The sequence below is a fragment of the Dipodomys merriami genome, unplaced genomic scaffold (assembly GCF_024711535.1).
Source record: "Dipodomys merriami isolate MVZ:Mamm:240054 unplaced genomic scaffold, mDipMer1.0.p SCAF_12, whole genome shotgun sequence".
NCBI lineage: Eukaryota > Metazoa > Chordata > Mammalia > Rodentia > Heteromyidae > Dipodomys > Dipodomys merriami.
Genome location: NW_027202493.1, coordinates 41,693,404 through 41,709,692, shown reverse-complemented (window position 1 = coordinate 41,709,692; position 16,289 = coordinate 41,693,404). Strand labels below are relative to the sequence as shown.

The 16,289-nt window shown below is 43.2% G+C and overlaps 1 protein-coding gene across 1 annotated transcript in view; it reads left to right on the top strand.

The window, feature by feature from the left end:
- The window catches only part of Adra1a (adrenoceptor alpha 1A), a 75,789-nt gene that overhangs the window by 50,965 nt on the left and 8,535 nt on the right, over positions 1-16,289 (top strand). The window contains exon 2 of the mRNA XM_070016710.1: positions 12,822-14,107. Within this exon, the coding sequence (XP_069872811.1) occupies positions 12,822-13,339 (518 nt within the window). The 3' untranslated portion in view covers positions 13,340-14,107. The remainder of the gene's footprint in view (positions 1-12,821; positions 14,108-16,289) is intronic.

Genomic DNA, 16,289 nt, shown 5'->3' with positions numbered 1-16,289 from the left:
AACGAGTACAATTTGGACAACTCAAAATTTTAATTTCTATTATTGAACTTTGCTACACAGAAGGAAGAGTTTCTGAGAGGGATAGCTGGGATGCAAATATGAATAACGTAAAAGATCTTCCTAAACCGGGAGGTTAGAAGTATGACAAATTGTCATGTGCCAGAGGCCATTGATGCCACAAGAGGAAAAACACTGAAGAGTCATGGGAGCCTGGGGCAGGTGGGGTTAATGGGAGGTGAGTATATTGGGAAAGCTCCCTTAATTTTTTCTTTCATCTTAGTACTGACAACTGGTAAGCAAGCCAGGCTCTGGTGGCTCACACTGTAATCCTAGCCGTTCAGGAGACTGAGAGCTGAGGATCACGGTTTAAAGCCAACCCAAGCAGGAAAGTCCATGAGACTCTAGTAACCAGCAGAAAAGCTTAATGTGGAGCAGTGGCTCAAGTGATAGAGTGTCAGCTTTGAGCAAAAACAGCTCAGGGACAGCACCAAGGCCCTGAGTTCAAACCCCAGAACCCTCACACACACACACACACACACACAAAATAGAAGAGCCAGGCACTGGTGGCTCACGCCTGTCATCCTAGCTGAGGCTGAGATCTGAGGATCACAGTTCAGAGCCAGCCCGGGCAAAGTCTGTGAGGCTCTTATCTCCAATAAACGACTAGAAAACCAGAAGTGGCACTGTGGCTCAAGCGGTAGAACACTGGTAGAGCTGAAGAGTACAGGGATAGCACCTAGGCCCAGAGTTCAAGCCCCATGACTGACAAAAAAAAAAAAAATGATGAAGAAACAGAATGGTAATCTACATAACTCTCAAAGTGTCTTCTCTATGCAAATTCCAGTGTAGTTTCTAAAGCTTGTCTCTTACACACCGATACTATTCTCATTCTATTTTTCATGAGACTCAAATGATTTGGAGTTACTACGTGCATATTTAATGGCGTGTCAAGATAACCACATAATTCTCTCTGCCTGGAAAAGTAATTTGGGAATGAAAAATGTCCTTTGGACAAAAAGTAAATGAGAATAAGCAGAAGAGAGCTAACGTTCCTTTTGATGAGTGTAAGCAAGGGAATCATATGTTTAGATCTGTTTCGTGTAGTGGGAATCCTTTCTAAACCTGTTCTTGTGGAGTGTGATGGTGCATGCCTAGAATACCAACTCCACCAGAGCTGGAGGCAGGAAAAGTTTAAGGCTAGCCCAGGCTAAATTCACTACACCTGGTCTCAGAGACAAACAATAGAAAATAGAAACAAAAGGTCCATAGTGGTGGAGAGTTTGAATAGCATGTGCAAGTCCTAGGTTTAATTCCCAGTACCTAATCAATGTTCTTTCTGTATGGGGTAAGAAAGCTGTGCTTTCTAGACAGGAGGAGTGCAGAAACTCCCATCCAGCCGGCAGAAGGAGAAGATGGTTGTGAGCATCACCAGAGTCTCAAGACGGGCTTATTGGTCAGTGCAGACAATTTGCATCTGATTTTGAGTCAGGCAGACAGCTAGCTTGATGACTTGAAATGTCCTTATCACCTCCTGCCTCATCTTCGGGACCACAGACACGGAGAGAGTTTAGTCGTTGTTGCCTGAAGTAGGTGCCACGCCTGGACCACTTTGGCTTCAAAATTGCTCTTGAATCCTTCTCCCCACAACCTCAACAAATATATTTGCTAGTGAGTCTCAGATTTACAGCTCCCAGGCCCCACAGCCTTCTAAAACAAAAAACTGTGAGTTATAGCTGTCATATTTACCCTATGAAATGTAAAAACTGAGAAAGCCTTTTAATTTTTTTTTAATTCCTTTAAGAATGATCATGATTTAAAAAACAATAATAGACTCCCTGGTTATTAAGGTAAACAACATTTTTGCGAAATGAAACTTTATTTTCCAAATTTAAAAGTAGTGATTTTAAAAACATTTTTTTCGGAAGTGGCGCTATGACTCAAGTGGTAGAGTGCTAGCCTTGAGCAAAAGAAGCTTAGGGACGATGCCCAGGCCCTGAATTCAAGCCCCATCACCAACAAAAAATAATAATAATTATAAATAAATAACATTTTTCCAAATGTCTTCAAAACACTGCAAAGTCCTCATATCTGCTTCTGAATTTGATATGTTATAGCAAACCATGTCTTGTCATCTTGGGAACATTCCATTAATTTGAGAGGGAATGAGAATGAGAAAAACCAAGACAAATAATGCCCTCGTTTTATTATGAATTTCTTTCCCACCTTGCAGGTACTCTATAGGAGATATTCTATGATTCTCTTCATTGCACACTTGATTCTAGACTCATCCCTACCAACATTTGCTCAGTGAATAAGGAAACCTCACGTGTTTGTCCTAAATAGATCTTCCTTTCAATCTGTACATATCCAAGTTTTCCAGTGAGCACACACTGCACAGACCTCCCAAAAATCATCATATCAAATCCAACGCCTCCACCTCATTTCCAGGGCCTCCATCCTGGCCTTGTGCTCTGTGAATGACAGGTAGATTCCTACTTTTCTTCTCCAGTAACTTATGAACCCAGGAGGCCAAGAACTGAGTCTCACCATTTCATGTTAAAGACTTAAAGAAAGTTTTAAGAAATTTAGAAATGTAAACTAAGGCAACAAAACATCATAGGTGATTAGTTTATCTGTATATGTCTATGCTTTCATTCTATTCAATTGTTATGGAAATTATCCATCATACAGCCAAAGGGAATAGTCTAACAATGCTAATGTAGTTTTACATGATCAATCAATATGAAGTCAGTATTGTTTTATTCAAAACCAAATAAGGCCATGATGTAATCCTAACTGGTCAGGAGATGGAGATCTAAATAATGGTGATTTTAGGCCAATCTAGACAAAATTATGGAGATCATATCTCCATAAACAAGCCAGGCACAGTGGTTTGTGTCTGTTACCCCAGCAAGAGTTTGAGAGCTGTCCCAGGCAAAAAGCCCGAGACCAGATCTGAAGAGTAAAGTAAAGCTGGAAGCATGGCTCACAAGGTAGAGTAATTGCCTCAAAAAACATGAAGCACTGAGTTCAAATCCCAGTACTGCCAGAGCTTTTGACATATGAGGATTCTGAAAATGTGCTCATAGCATGAATATAAATTTGGATGCAACCATTTCTAAGGATAAATTTTTCAATTTTTATGTCTTTTATAATCACTATGGCATTCAGATGATCTGCTCCTTGACCTGGGTAGTACCTTCAAATTTGCTGAGATGCCTGTGATTATTTGCATTCTTTTCCTGAAGGGACTTTACTATTCTTGGCACTTGAAAGTACATCGTTTGGGGCTGGGAATGTGGCTTAGTGGTACAGTGCTTGCCTAGCATGCATGAAGCACTGGGTTCGATTCCTCAGTACCACATAAGTAGAAAAGGCTAGAAGTGGCACCGTGGCTCAATTAGTAGAGTGCTAGCCTTGAGCAGAAGAGGCTCAGGGACAGCGCCCAGGCCCTGAGTTCAAGCCTCAGTACTATGGGGCGAGGACGGGGAGGGCTGGGTTTGCTTTTCCCCATACAGTTTTGGTCAGGCTTGTTGGAGGCATAGGCAATGTGGGGGCTTTTCAGTGAATCAGCTTACATGGGCTAAATAATCGTAACAATTTTCTACTTTCTCATCCATTCATCTTTGCTTCTTGTGTTTGAATTTTGGGGTCCGTTTTTAGCTTACCCAGCATAATGATCAGTCCAGCTCTTCACATTTTCCCTGTCTGGGCAGAGTTTATGGGAGGCTCTGCAGAAAGCTCACCTTTGGTTTCTCACATGAGACTATCATCTTCAGAATTTCCAAGTTTCAGGTCATCGCAACTTGTGGTTTGTTTTTCAATTGAATAAATGTGGATAGATCATTTGTTTTGTATATACTTTAGTCATTCACTTCAGTATAGGCAAACCTTTGTCTATGTTCCTATAATTTGGTCCATAAGATGTGTTAACTGACGCTCTTATTGGCAAGTGTGTCAGTGATCAACATAGAAGAGTCAGTCACTGTATGTAACAATCTAGAATCTGAGTGAATCTCCCTGTCATTCACTCATTGTCATAACTGAATGTCATTGCATTTGATTGCAGGAAATGTAAATAGATATCTCCCATCAAAGAGAAATTCAGAAATAAGAATTCAAATACTTGTCAAAAACTTATGTCATATGAACTAGAATTCCTTTTCCAAGAATTTATCTTGAGAAAAACATATTCCAAAATGTACCTCCAAATCTAGCCACACAAATGTTTATTTCATAGTTATTTATAACAGAAAACTTGGAAAGACTCAAAATGTTCAAATTAGCAAAGGAAGATAAATAAATTTTGCTGTACTTAAAGACATGCTAAGATGTTATGAAAAAATTATATTCTGAGGTAAAAATGAAATAGAAGAATGTTGGTGATTTGTAAATGAAAAAGCATGTAATATAAATACAATGCCAGTTGTTTAAGATATGTTCATTGCTAAGATACTGCCACTCAAAGCGCAAGATTTGGTAGGAAGGAATCAGGCATATGGATGGATGGATGGATAGATAGATAGATAGATAGATAGATAGATAGATAGATAGATAGATAGATAGATAGATAGAGATATTGCCACTCAAAGGTCAAGATTTTATATATATATGATTTTTAATATTACTTTTTTATTGTGAAAATACCATACAGAGGGGTTACAATAACATGGGCATATATGATGGTTTTAAAAGATCTGATTCTCAATTTTGTCCACGTGTAACATTGTTCATGATCAAATATGTTACATTCTAATATAGAATATAGAATTCCTTGAGGCACAGTATTTTGAAATTGGTGATCCCACCTGTACTGGGAGACCACATTCTAGATTTCAAAATGACATCTTTTATTTGTAAAATGAGTTAATAAAATTCCTGGATAGATCTGTTGTTTCTGTTAGAATATCACCCACATTTGACATCGGTCTAGTCTAGTTTAAGCCAAGGGCTGGTCACCTGCAGAGCTAGAGAGAAATGGCAGGGACTCACCCAAGTTCCCAAGCTTGTGGCTTGTGTACAGGATCCAGGAGGTGTTTAAGCTACTGGGGTGGGTTATATACAGATCTGGGAGGTGTTTTTCCATAGATTTCCTGCCCTCAACAGACCCAGCCGCTACTGCTGGAGAATGACTACTCCATCAGGAGGCACGGTCTGTGGATGACCCACTGGCCATCAAAAGGACCTGGTGTGTCATTTCCAAGTAGGGAAGTTGTCCAGAGGGCAGGGATTAGGCGTCGCACAGCAGGGCAGAACTGAAAGTCCCTTTGCCTGTGCCTTGCTCACCCTTTTTCTACACAAACATCAGCCAGCTCACCCATGACTTGGCTGGCAAGAATCCGGACTTGGACTTGTCACCGCCTTCCAGCAGAATGCGGAGAGTTTGGTCCTCGCCGAAGTCTTGCAGTCCTGCACTTCCTTCTTGGAACACCAGTTTTGGTCGTTTGTGTCACTGCTTTGGATTGATGGTGTTTGGCCAAGGGCTCAGGTCCCACAAATGTGAGACGAGATGATAGCTATCATATCTTAATTACAGGCTTCAGTCCTCCCCGGGGACTCTGTGAAATGTCTTTATAAGTACTGGAAGTAATAATTTTATGAAGTGCCTTGCAAGTTAACCATATAAAATTCTGTGGGGAATGGTCTTATTTTCATGGAAATATGAGTATGGTGAAGCTGGGGGAGATGAACGTTAGGAATGTGAACTGGGACGGACTTTCCTCCAGTGAAGACCATATTTATAGCTGTGAGTTGTTGAAGCAGGAATTTTATCCAAAACACGGTTTTCTTCCATCAACAAATGTCATCCATTGACTCCACCAACTTTCTGTTGGAACTGTGCACATCACCGAGGGGGGTATAAAGAGCCACACGTGGCACGTGTCTTTCAATTGCTGAAATCATAGAGATTGGATGGCGTTTGGACAATTAGATTGCCAGGCGCCAACTACGGGCCATGAAGTGTCATGGGTGTTGAGGAGATGGCGGGGAAATAAAGGGACAAAAAGTGCTGCCTTTGAGGTTAGAGACAAGAAGAAAATGAGACAAGCAAAGAAGGCAGGAGTCGTGCCATTGAGAAGAGCAGCTGTTACTCTGCACCTAGGGAAGGAGAGGGGAACAGGTTGCGAAGGGTGATGGGTGCCGTAGAAGGCAGTCGGTGTGGGGTGGAGGACGGCACTTCTGCAGGCTGAGTGGTCCAGGAACCTTTCATGTGGTGATGAGAAGATACTTCGGACAGGAGGCTCATGAGACAGTGATGGCCCTAACAAGAACAATGATGTTTGAAAAGTAAGCTAGGTGACGGAAGAAGCCCTCTTCAGGGAAACAACCCATAGAGAACATGATGATGTCATTGCTAGCTTTATCCTCAGCCTCCTAAGGGGGAAATGATTCTATCTTTTGCCTATTTTGAATTATCTCTTCAACACAAGGAAATCCTCCAAGGAGACATGTCCTCAAGGGGTCCGTGTGGCAGGGTCCTGCCTTCCCCGAGTTACTGTGGGATTGTGGCTCAACATGTGAATTATGGCAGATATTCCCCCCTCTTTCCCAAAGGGTGTATGTTGGCCATTGAGACAAACCTGTTCTTGTTGTTGTTGTTGTCATTGTTGTCATCATTGTCATGGTGGCATTGGACCTTGCACTTGCTAAGCACTTGTGAACACTCTACCACTTGATTCCCCCCCACATCCACCCTTTTTTTTAACTTTAGTTATTTTTTAAATAGGATCTTGTAGTTTTGCCCAGGGTCAGCCTCGGGTTGTGATCCTCCTATCTTTGGTCTCTCGTGAAGCTGCGATGACAAACTCATTTACCACATCTGGCTTATTGAGTGACATGGAATCTCCCTAACTTTTTGTATGGGATGGCTTTGAACTGCAATCTTGCTGATCTTTCACATGGCTAGAATGACAGGTGTGAGCCACTTGCACCCAGAAGAAGCAGGCCTTTTGAAGAGCTCTAGTGTTGAGCATCTTTGATACCCTGGGATAGAATTACTGCCGTGCTGAGTGTCCTAGGCTAGTCAGAAGATCCTGAAGAGTACTGTGCCTCTTGCAGAAGTGCAGGGGATGACTTAACATCTCCCCACATGGGTTCTTGCCTTGCCTGGGTTGGCAGGAACACTGACATCACAACAGTAGCCAGTCACCACACATCCACCACTAGCACTGTGGGCAGCCCTCTCCCTTACACTGGGCAGGCCCCGCGGGCCCCGACTCCCCCCCCTTGGATGCTGAATATCCATGCGGCACCCATACTGCATCTGTCCTTGCCCTTCTGCGCCATCCTACACCTCTGCTGTGTCTCACCTTGTCTGATATTCATGCTTCTGATCAGGAAATTCAATGTAAACTCTCTAGGGAGCAGCTCTCTTACTCAGAGCCTGAAACAAGCACTGTGTAGCTTCAGGCCCCAGTTAAACAAAAAAGGAGAGAGCAGGGTAGACCTTTCCAGAGAGCACTGCAGTCAGTCTGCTGGCGAGTCTATACGCTTGGCACTTCCATGAGGACACAGAGGCTGAGCTAAATGAGCAGCTGAAGATACCACCTGTCTTCATCAGCTGAGATCCAGGCCTATCCATGTCTGCCATCACCACAGACATGGTGAGAATCCCACTGGAGCGAAAGATTTCTCTCCAGGAAATACCCTCATCTGCAAACACTTGTACTCAGTTTCATAGGAAGTCTGTCCAGGACTCTCAAGTTGTGAGACCAGGGCTTCCCTTCACAGTGCCCAGCATTCATAGAGATAATTCCAGGCAGACACCACAGAGACATTTGGCTGACGGAGAACAGCCCACAGGTGGCCCTGCATGACCCCAGGAAGGCACAGTTAGGTCACTGCAGGACAGCCAAACCTGCAGGTCATCTGGTTGACCCCAGGAGGATAAGAAACTGAGTCTGCTCTTGCACTGTGACACCTTCCGCTTTTCTCTGGGGCTTCATTGGAGGAGGAACATAGTCTTCCCAATGGAAAGGCTGTCTGGTATAGCCTGAACCTTGCTTGGGCCTAGAGCTCCCTGGTATAAAGCTTGGCACTTATTTGTATAACAGCTGTTTCTCTCCTATGTTCACTACCTGGAGAAAACACTGGATGAGAAACACTTCAGAGTGGTTTTTCTCCCCTTTGGAGTGATTTTGCTTCCCCTTTGGAGTTCATGTGCACTAAACTAGCCAATTAAACACTAATTTTCAGACTATAATATGCTGCTGACAAGCCTGAACAGTACATTCTGACTTTTGAAATAAGCAGTTGATGATACCACCTTCCTTCTCCTTAGTTAATGTACAAAGCCTGTCACCATCCCGAGATTATTGAGCATAGTTTGCCATTAACACCTTCCATGCTGGTGTAGGGTTGCTCTGTGGCCCACAAAGACTGGGAGTAGAAGTAAGTGAGATGATGGATTCTGTGTCTAGCCCTGACTTGGCTATGAGAAAGTCATGTGAGATGAGGAAGCTGCCTTCCTGCTTGACTTCCCTGTCTTCATCTGTAAAGGAGGGCTGCTGATGTATCTTCACAGCTCAGGTATTTATGGCTCTAACTCACGAGTTTAACCACAATCTGGTGTCTCTCAGAGTTGTCATTAAAGAGACCTGTCAAGCCTTCACATGGGGAAAATGGAGCACAGACTATGTAAGGCTAGAAGACTGACAACTGAGCTTTCTACTGCCATTCTGAGAATCACCCTGAATCTGAAAGAAATTGTTGGATTAAAAGAAGCTCCCTAATTACCAGTGCAGAGCTGGAATTAGACAACTCCATTTCTAGTCCCATGGATACAGCAAACTCACATAGGAGACCAACACTCACAATAAGTAAACAAACAAATAAATAAATATATGTTAATATCATAGAGGGAAAGCCTTATTGTCACTTCATAACTAAATAGGACTATAATGTCCCGGGCTTTACTAAAATACATCCTGATGTCCCCTTCATAAGCCCATAGATAAACCTCAGGGGACAAAAATGAGAAATCAAATCTCCCCCTGGGATTGGCCTCCATATGGAGATACCATTTGAAATCATTCGTTTCCATTTCTCCTTGGAATTTAGAAGCTTCCACAGTAAAAGAGAAGGATCTGAATTTCCAAAGGTGAGGAAATTATTGGTGGTGCTCAGCCATGACATCTGTTCTACCAATGCCCATCTAGCCAGTTTGGGAAAGTTAAGAAAGACTCAGGAATTCTGCAGCAACTAAAGAACAGAAGGAAAAAACTCAGTGAAGGGAAGTGTCTCCAGAGACTTGGGGATTTTTCCAAAGCCCAAGAATTAAATTAGGCAAATTCACATGCAAAGGATGACCTGACCTACAAGCATGTTCAGGAAATTAAGCCGGGAGCTATTGGCTCCTTTTCAAGCAGAGTCTAGGCAGAGATTGTTGAGGAGTAAAACACAGCTTGGTGATAAGAGAAACAGGAGCCGCTGTTCTCATGTAGGTAGCTCAGAAGTCTACTTCTTTGTATGAAGTATAATGAGAAGAACTGGAGTTCCAAATATCAAATGATGAATCAAAAAAGGAAAGGGGGAGTCACACTCACAAAGAGAAAACCAGAGGACTGAACAGAACCAGTGCACAAAGGAACAAACTGCAGAAGGAAAGCAGGGGGTGGGAGGAGAAGCAAAAAGTAGTAACTTTGAGGCAAAGAAGTGAAGTCACAGACTACCTGGTGAGGCAGAAACTGAGGATAAGGAGACCCAGTCACGCAGCCATCCACAGTGATAGCCGGGAGACCAGGGGCTCAACAGAATCAGGGTAAGTCTTTGAGGTCCCATTCTGCTGGGTTCAAAAGTTCCAGAGTGAGCAAAACCCAACTGGAACTACTCAACTGGAATTTATTCCTTAATGATTGACTGAAGGCGTCTGTCCTTAACTCTACTGTTTTGCTTTGGTCCTTCATGCCCAGATGGAGAGAGGAATGGTAATAGCATGCTTCTGCTGTCTTCCCACTCTAAAAAGTATCATCAGTCATCAAGAAGAACCCAATCTCATCAAGGGATTGGCTGGACACAGCGTCTCCCTCCTATAATCCTATCTATTCTGAAGACAGAGATTAGGAGAATCACAGTTCAATGGCAGCCCAAACAAAAAGAGATTCCTCACCTCTACCAGTAAAAAACTAGATGTAGTGGTTTCCATTTGTCATCGCAGCTTGGTGAGAAGTGTGAATAAAAGGATCACTCTCCAGGCTGGCCTGAGCATACATGCAAGACGTTTTTTAATAATAATAATAATAATAATGAAAGCTGGTAGTGGCACTGTGGCTCAAGTGGTAGAGTGCTAATTTTGAGCAAAAAGAGGCTCAAGGACAGTGCCCAGACTCTGAATTCAAACCCCACAACTGACAAAAATAATAATGAAAGCAAAAATAAGACTGGGTGTGTGGCTCAAGTGATAGAGCACCTGCCTGGCAAGCACAAATCCCATTAAAATCTTATCACCATAAGACAGAGAGACAGACAGACAGACAGACAGAGAAAGAGACAGAAACTGAGAGAGAGAGAGAGAGAGAGAGAGAGAGAGAGAGAGAGAGAGAGAGAGAGAGAGGAGAGAACAGACCTAAAAAGCAACTGAGCTGGGGATGGAAGTTGTGGGGAGTTGAATTCTCTCAACTGAGCCTGAGTTAGGAAGGTTTGGACAGCAGGATGAGGAACTCTGATAGGAATCAGGTAGTTACAGCTCTTTGCCAAGCCTATCTCCAGCTCTAGCTGCCCTTCCAAAGAGAAGAAAACATGAGAAAAAGATGAGCTGAGGATGGGAGATGAGAGTAATGGCCATGGGAGGAACCAGCCCTTTGCTCTCTTTTCTCATCCTTTGGAAAGTGTCAAAAGGAATTATCATAATGAATCCTCTCCAAGCCAAAGCCATTTGGCTTCCCAGGGGACAAGGCATTTCCAAGCAAAAGTGTATCCCATCCTACACCTGCCCCTAGTGGGCTTGTTAGACTGGGAGTCGGCAAATCTGTACTAGGTTTAGACATGTCTGGAATTGGTCCCACCCTCAGTGGAATAAACCAAATGGTGCTGTTTATGGGAAGGTCTTTGGCCTGGAAGTATCTCCCACTCACCATCTGAAAAGCCAATGTCCAAATACGTTCTTGGATTAGCAAGCAAATATCCCTGAAAGATTGAGGCTGGAGACTAATTTTATATCCAAATCTTAATATGTTAGTTCTCCAGCAGCATATACTGCGGGGTGTTCTTGCAAACTAGCCAAGAGTGCTCTAGAGTTGTTTTGTTTTGTTTTTTTACTCTTTCTCATCCTATACCTGAGCTTCATGGAAGACCAATGGATGTTTCAAGTGAGGCATGTAAACAAAAGAAGAACTTCCTTTACTTCTGACAGTGTGCATGTAGCATGTGGATCACAGGAAAGAGAGAGCCTGGGAACTTGGCTCTGGAATTAAGGGGTGGGGTGTGAGGGAAGAAAGGGGGGAATGAGAAGGAGATGACCAAATGGAAATGGTGAGATTTATGAGCACAGAGCTGGACTCTGTACGCAGAGAGTGTGTCCTTGAAGGAATCATGGGAGATTTCAGGACTCTCCGATCACTATAACAGCATTCACATTCATAGTTCATGTAATTTTTTTTCCTTTTTGCTGTTCAGTAAAATTCTTCAAATAAGGGAAACACTTTCCTCTCCACAGATGATTTATTTAGAAATGAAATTTCCAGACAGGCTGATTTTTGCTATACCCGGCTCATCCAGGCCTGTTGTCACTAAGTGTAGGGAAAGGTGGCCATTGTGAAACAGATTCCCCTAATCACACTGTTGGCCCTGATACAAAGAAGTGCTGGATGATATATAGACATTGTAATGGAAGGTGAATTTTCCCTGGAATTGGCCATAGTTACCTAGCACCAGTAGTCATGTGAAGTTTGACTACTTTCTGTGCTCTTTTCAGTAGCACAAGCACAGATTCGGGAAGTATTCCTATGTATTTTATTCAGTATGCTTTAAGATCCCATGAAAGAACTTAGGCACTGAAATCAGACTGCCTAATATCAATCCCAGCCCTACCAGAGACCACCTGAATAACGTTGGCTGGGCTATTTGGCCTCATGAGTTGGCAGCTTCTCTATTTATAAAATACAAGTCAAGTAACTCTTAATATCACTGTTGATGGTTGAAATGCATGGAAGGTACTCATCACAGGGAGGAATGGGGGGGACGCCACCATAAACTGCAATACATAGCCTATAAAATTAAGAATATGAAGAGAAAGGCTAGAGTTAGAAGTGGAACTATGGCTCAAGTGGTAAAATGCTAGCCTTAAGCAAAAACGCTCAGTGACAGCACCTAGGCCCTGCGTTGAAGCTCTAAGATTGGTGCCAAAACACACACACACACACACACACACACACACACACACACACACACACACACACACACACACAACTTTCAGGAGGGAACAAATTCAAACATATTGGCTGCATCAGAGACTAAAAGGGTATTTTCAAATTTGAATGTGAATTAGTTGAATGTATTCCAACTTGTTTTAAAATTCAGGCAGGACAATTTATATAGTCTACTCAGTCAAGAGGTCATGTTTTGATCTTTGAGGCTCCAATGAAGAGAGACATCAAATGATACTGTATGGTTGAGTCCGAGCTGCCTGAGGCCAGCACTGATGGCTGGATGGGGACACAAACCAAGTAAGAATAGTCAGACCAGCAAATGTTAGAGGCACAAATGCATCTGGAATCGTTTGGAAGTTTTTAAAGATGTAAAAAGTTGTTTATTAATCTGTTTTTCTCACCGGTGAACCTATTGCCATGCAGATAATATGCACAATTCTGTGTGTTTTCTTTCAGGGTCTTTCTTCCCTGAGTTCAAGCCCTCAGAAACAGTCTTTAAAATCGTATTTTGGCTCGGATACCTAAACAGTTGTATCAACCCCATCATCTACCCGTGCTCCAGCCAAGAATTCAAAAAGGCCTTCCAGAACGTCTTAAGAATCCAGTGTCTACGTAGAAGGCAGTCTTCCAAGCATGCCCTGGGCTACACCCTGCATGCCCCCAGCCACACCCCGGAAGGGCAGCACAAGGACATGGTTCGAATCCCCGTGGGATCCGGAGAGACCTTCTATAAGATCTCCAAGACCGACGGGGTCTGCGAATGGAAGTTTCTCTCTTCCATGCCTCATGGATCTTCTAGGATTACAGTGCCAAAGGACCAATCTGCCTGCACCACAGCCCGGGTGAGAAGTAAAAGCTTTTTGCAGGTCTGCTGCTGTGTGGGGCCCTCAACTCCCAGCCTTGGAGAAAACCACCAGATTCCCACCATTAAGATCCACACCATCTCCCTCAGTGAAAATGGGGAGGAAGTCTAGAGGATGGGACAGGTCAGAGAGAAGAAGGATGCCAGGTTAACACACACACACACACACACACACACATCCTACTTATAATGCCAGGTCATCCTTCCTGGAGGAGGACCATCCACTGAGTGGACAAACTGGGCCTGGAGATGGAGAGGGGATGTAACTGGTCAAGCAGTAGCAGCACCTAGGGATGGAGTGAGATGTTTCCCAACACTCACAGTGACCGTAGACAGCCTGTCTCTGCATCTGAACACCCCTTCCCACACTGGCCATCCTTCCAAGCCTGCCTTCCATGACTGACCCTTCCCATGGAAACCACCACGGGAAGCAGAATTCCGTACACAACCCAAAAGACTATAAATATAGGATTATGATTTCCTCATGACTATTTTGAGCACACATGCTTTCTCGATGGAAGTGGGGGGGATTTTATTTTCAAGATAACCCTACTGACAGCCACATTTGACATGTGTGAAGAGAGGCTATAGAAAGAAGAGCTGTAAGATGGTGACAGATATCCTGGCACACTGCTTTAAGAAGGAGCTTTTAAACTGCACCACTTCCAGTAGGTCCAGTGGCTCCACATGGGTGACACTGGACTGCGAGATTTACCTCCACTGGTTGCCTAGGCTGACTCCCAGCCCATGTCCCCTATACATAAGACTAAAGGACACTGGCCTCAGAGTGAGACTATGGAGCATTCTGGAGCTTGTGGGTCTGGACATCATGAACAAAATGACTTGAAAAAGATGGCAGAGTGAGGCTTGCTTTTACAAAGTAAGGACTTTGAATAGTTCTAAATTCAGAAAGAAAGTTTCTTCTATCATCTGTTTCATTATCAAGAGGTTCAGGTGGGTGGGGTGGGTGCTAAGAGGGAAGCTTTGTACTTCACAACCTTTTGGAGATGTGGCTTAGAAAGGCCTTTCTTAAACTACTTTTTTTTTCCCCTTTTCTAGAACTCCATTAAGGAAATCCAGAGAGCTTATAATTTTTTTATTTATTTATTTTGGTTGGTCATGGGGCTTGAACTCTGGGCCTGGGCACTGTTCCTCAGCTCTTCAGCTCAAGGCTAGTGCGCTACCACTTGAGCCACTGCACCACTTCTGGTTTTCTGGTGGTTTATTGGAGATAAGAGTCTCGCAGACTTTCCTGCTCAGGATGGCTTTGAACTGTGATCCTCAGATCTCAGTCTCCTCAGTAGGAGCTTATAATATTTTGAAATGCAAAATACACTTCTTTTTGCCTGCCTATTGCAAAATGGACGAGGTTCATCTGTGGCAGGCTGTAATGAGTCCTAGGATCCAGTACAGTCTGGCCTGCAAGACACACTGGTGTTCAGCTTTGCATGCACACTGATTGAGCACCAAGAGCTGCCCAAATAGGGGTTCTCAACATTTTTGACAGAATCCCCATTTTTTTCTGGTGGGACATCCCACCATGCCACAGCTAGTCCCACTTTATCCAGAACTTGGAAATGTGTTACTCTGTGCTTTCTATATACCAAGTTTTGACAGACCTTATTTAACTCAGATTGCTACTAATGATGACAATGGAACTCTAAAAAAATTTCAAGTATGCCTGTCACTCAACAATAAGAATTTAAAATAGGGGTTATGTTTTTTATATCATTCCTGACAAGAATCACTGGTCCAAAACTGACTATCTCTGTGTCCCCTTCATCCATTTACATAACTTCCTCTAAGGATTCCAAAACAGATTGAAATAATGTATGTGACCTTCAAAGCGAAGGTCCTGACTCAAAAACTTGCCCTCCTTCCCTGCTGCAAGTATTCCTTCTCTTAAATTTTTCTAAAAGATGGGGCTGGGAAGGTGGCTCAGTGGTAGAGTGCTTGCCTTGCATGTCTGAGGCCCTGGGTTCGATTCCTCAGCACCACATAAGCAAAAAGAAAAAAGCCAGAAGTGGCGCTGTGGCTCAAGTGGTAGAGGGCTAGCCTTGAGCTGAAGAGCTGAGGGACAGCGCCCAGGCCCAGAGTTCAGGCCCCACGACCGGACCCAAAAATCAAATAAAATAAAATAAAGAAATATTTTAAAAAAAAAATTTCTAAAAGACAAAACCTTTTCCATGTTGCAGTGGAATCTGAGTTTGCATGTGTATTTGGGTTCTGTGGTAGGTTGTCTTTGGACTGTGAATATGGCTGCTTTCTTAGCCGTTTCTCTGGACAGTGACTTTGTGTTAGTCAGATGGATAGCTTTATATGCAGAACTTGGATTTTGGCGCTGAGAAGCTGGCTGGCCTTTAGGTGCTTTGGACTCTCTGCATGTTCCCTAACAGCTCTACCAGGTGTGTGTGCAGAAAGACATCTAGAGAAAAAGTGAATATGGCCGAGGTGGTGGGCATGACTGTAATCCTAGTTACTCAGGAGCAAGGGGAGGGGAATTGTAGGCCAAAACTTTTGTGGGCAAAAGTTCAAAATCTTATTTGGAAAAAAAAAGGCTAAAACAGAAAAAGAACTGGGAGTGTGCTCAAGAAGTAGTGGAGGGGTAGGGGAGGGTAGAGAGGAAAGGAAAAGAAAGTAATAGAACGGAAAAGCAAGGGAAGGGAAGAGAAGGAAGTGAGCATACAAACCTGACTTGCCTTGGCAGGAAGGATGAACTTCATAGTTGAGAACCAGCTCTTTCAGAAACTGAATTTGAAAATATGGCTTTTGACCCAGGCTTCCCTTTAAGGGAGGCACTGCCTTGTGGCAAGAATGGACACCCTTTGTCTTCAGCAAAGTAACACAATGTGATTCCCTGTTCGTGATGATCTTTAAATACTTTCATGGATGAAACGTAAATTTTACAAATAGAACATGTTTACAAGTATCGGAAAGCTAGTGCTAATGCCACCTTCTAATCAAAATACACAACTAGAAAATCTTTTGGTCATCAAAAACATGATGGTTGTATCCATGTAAAATTATCCACAAATAATTGTCCAGTACCCACAGCTCCACTG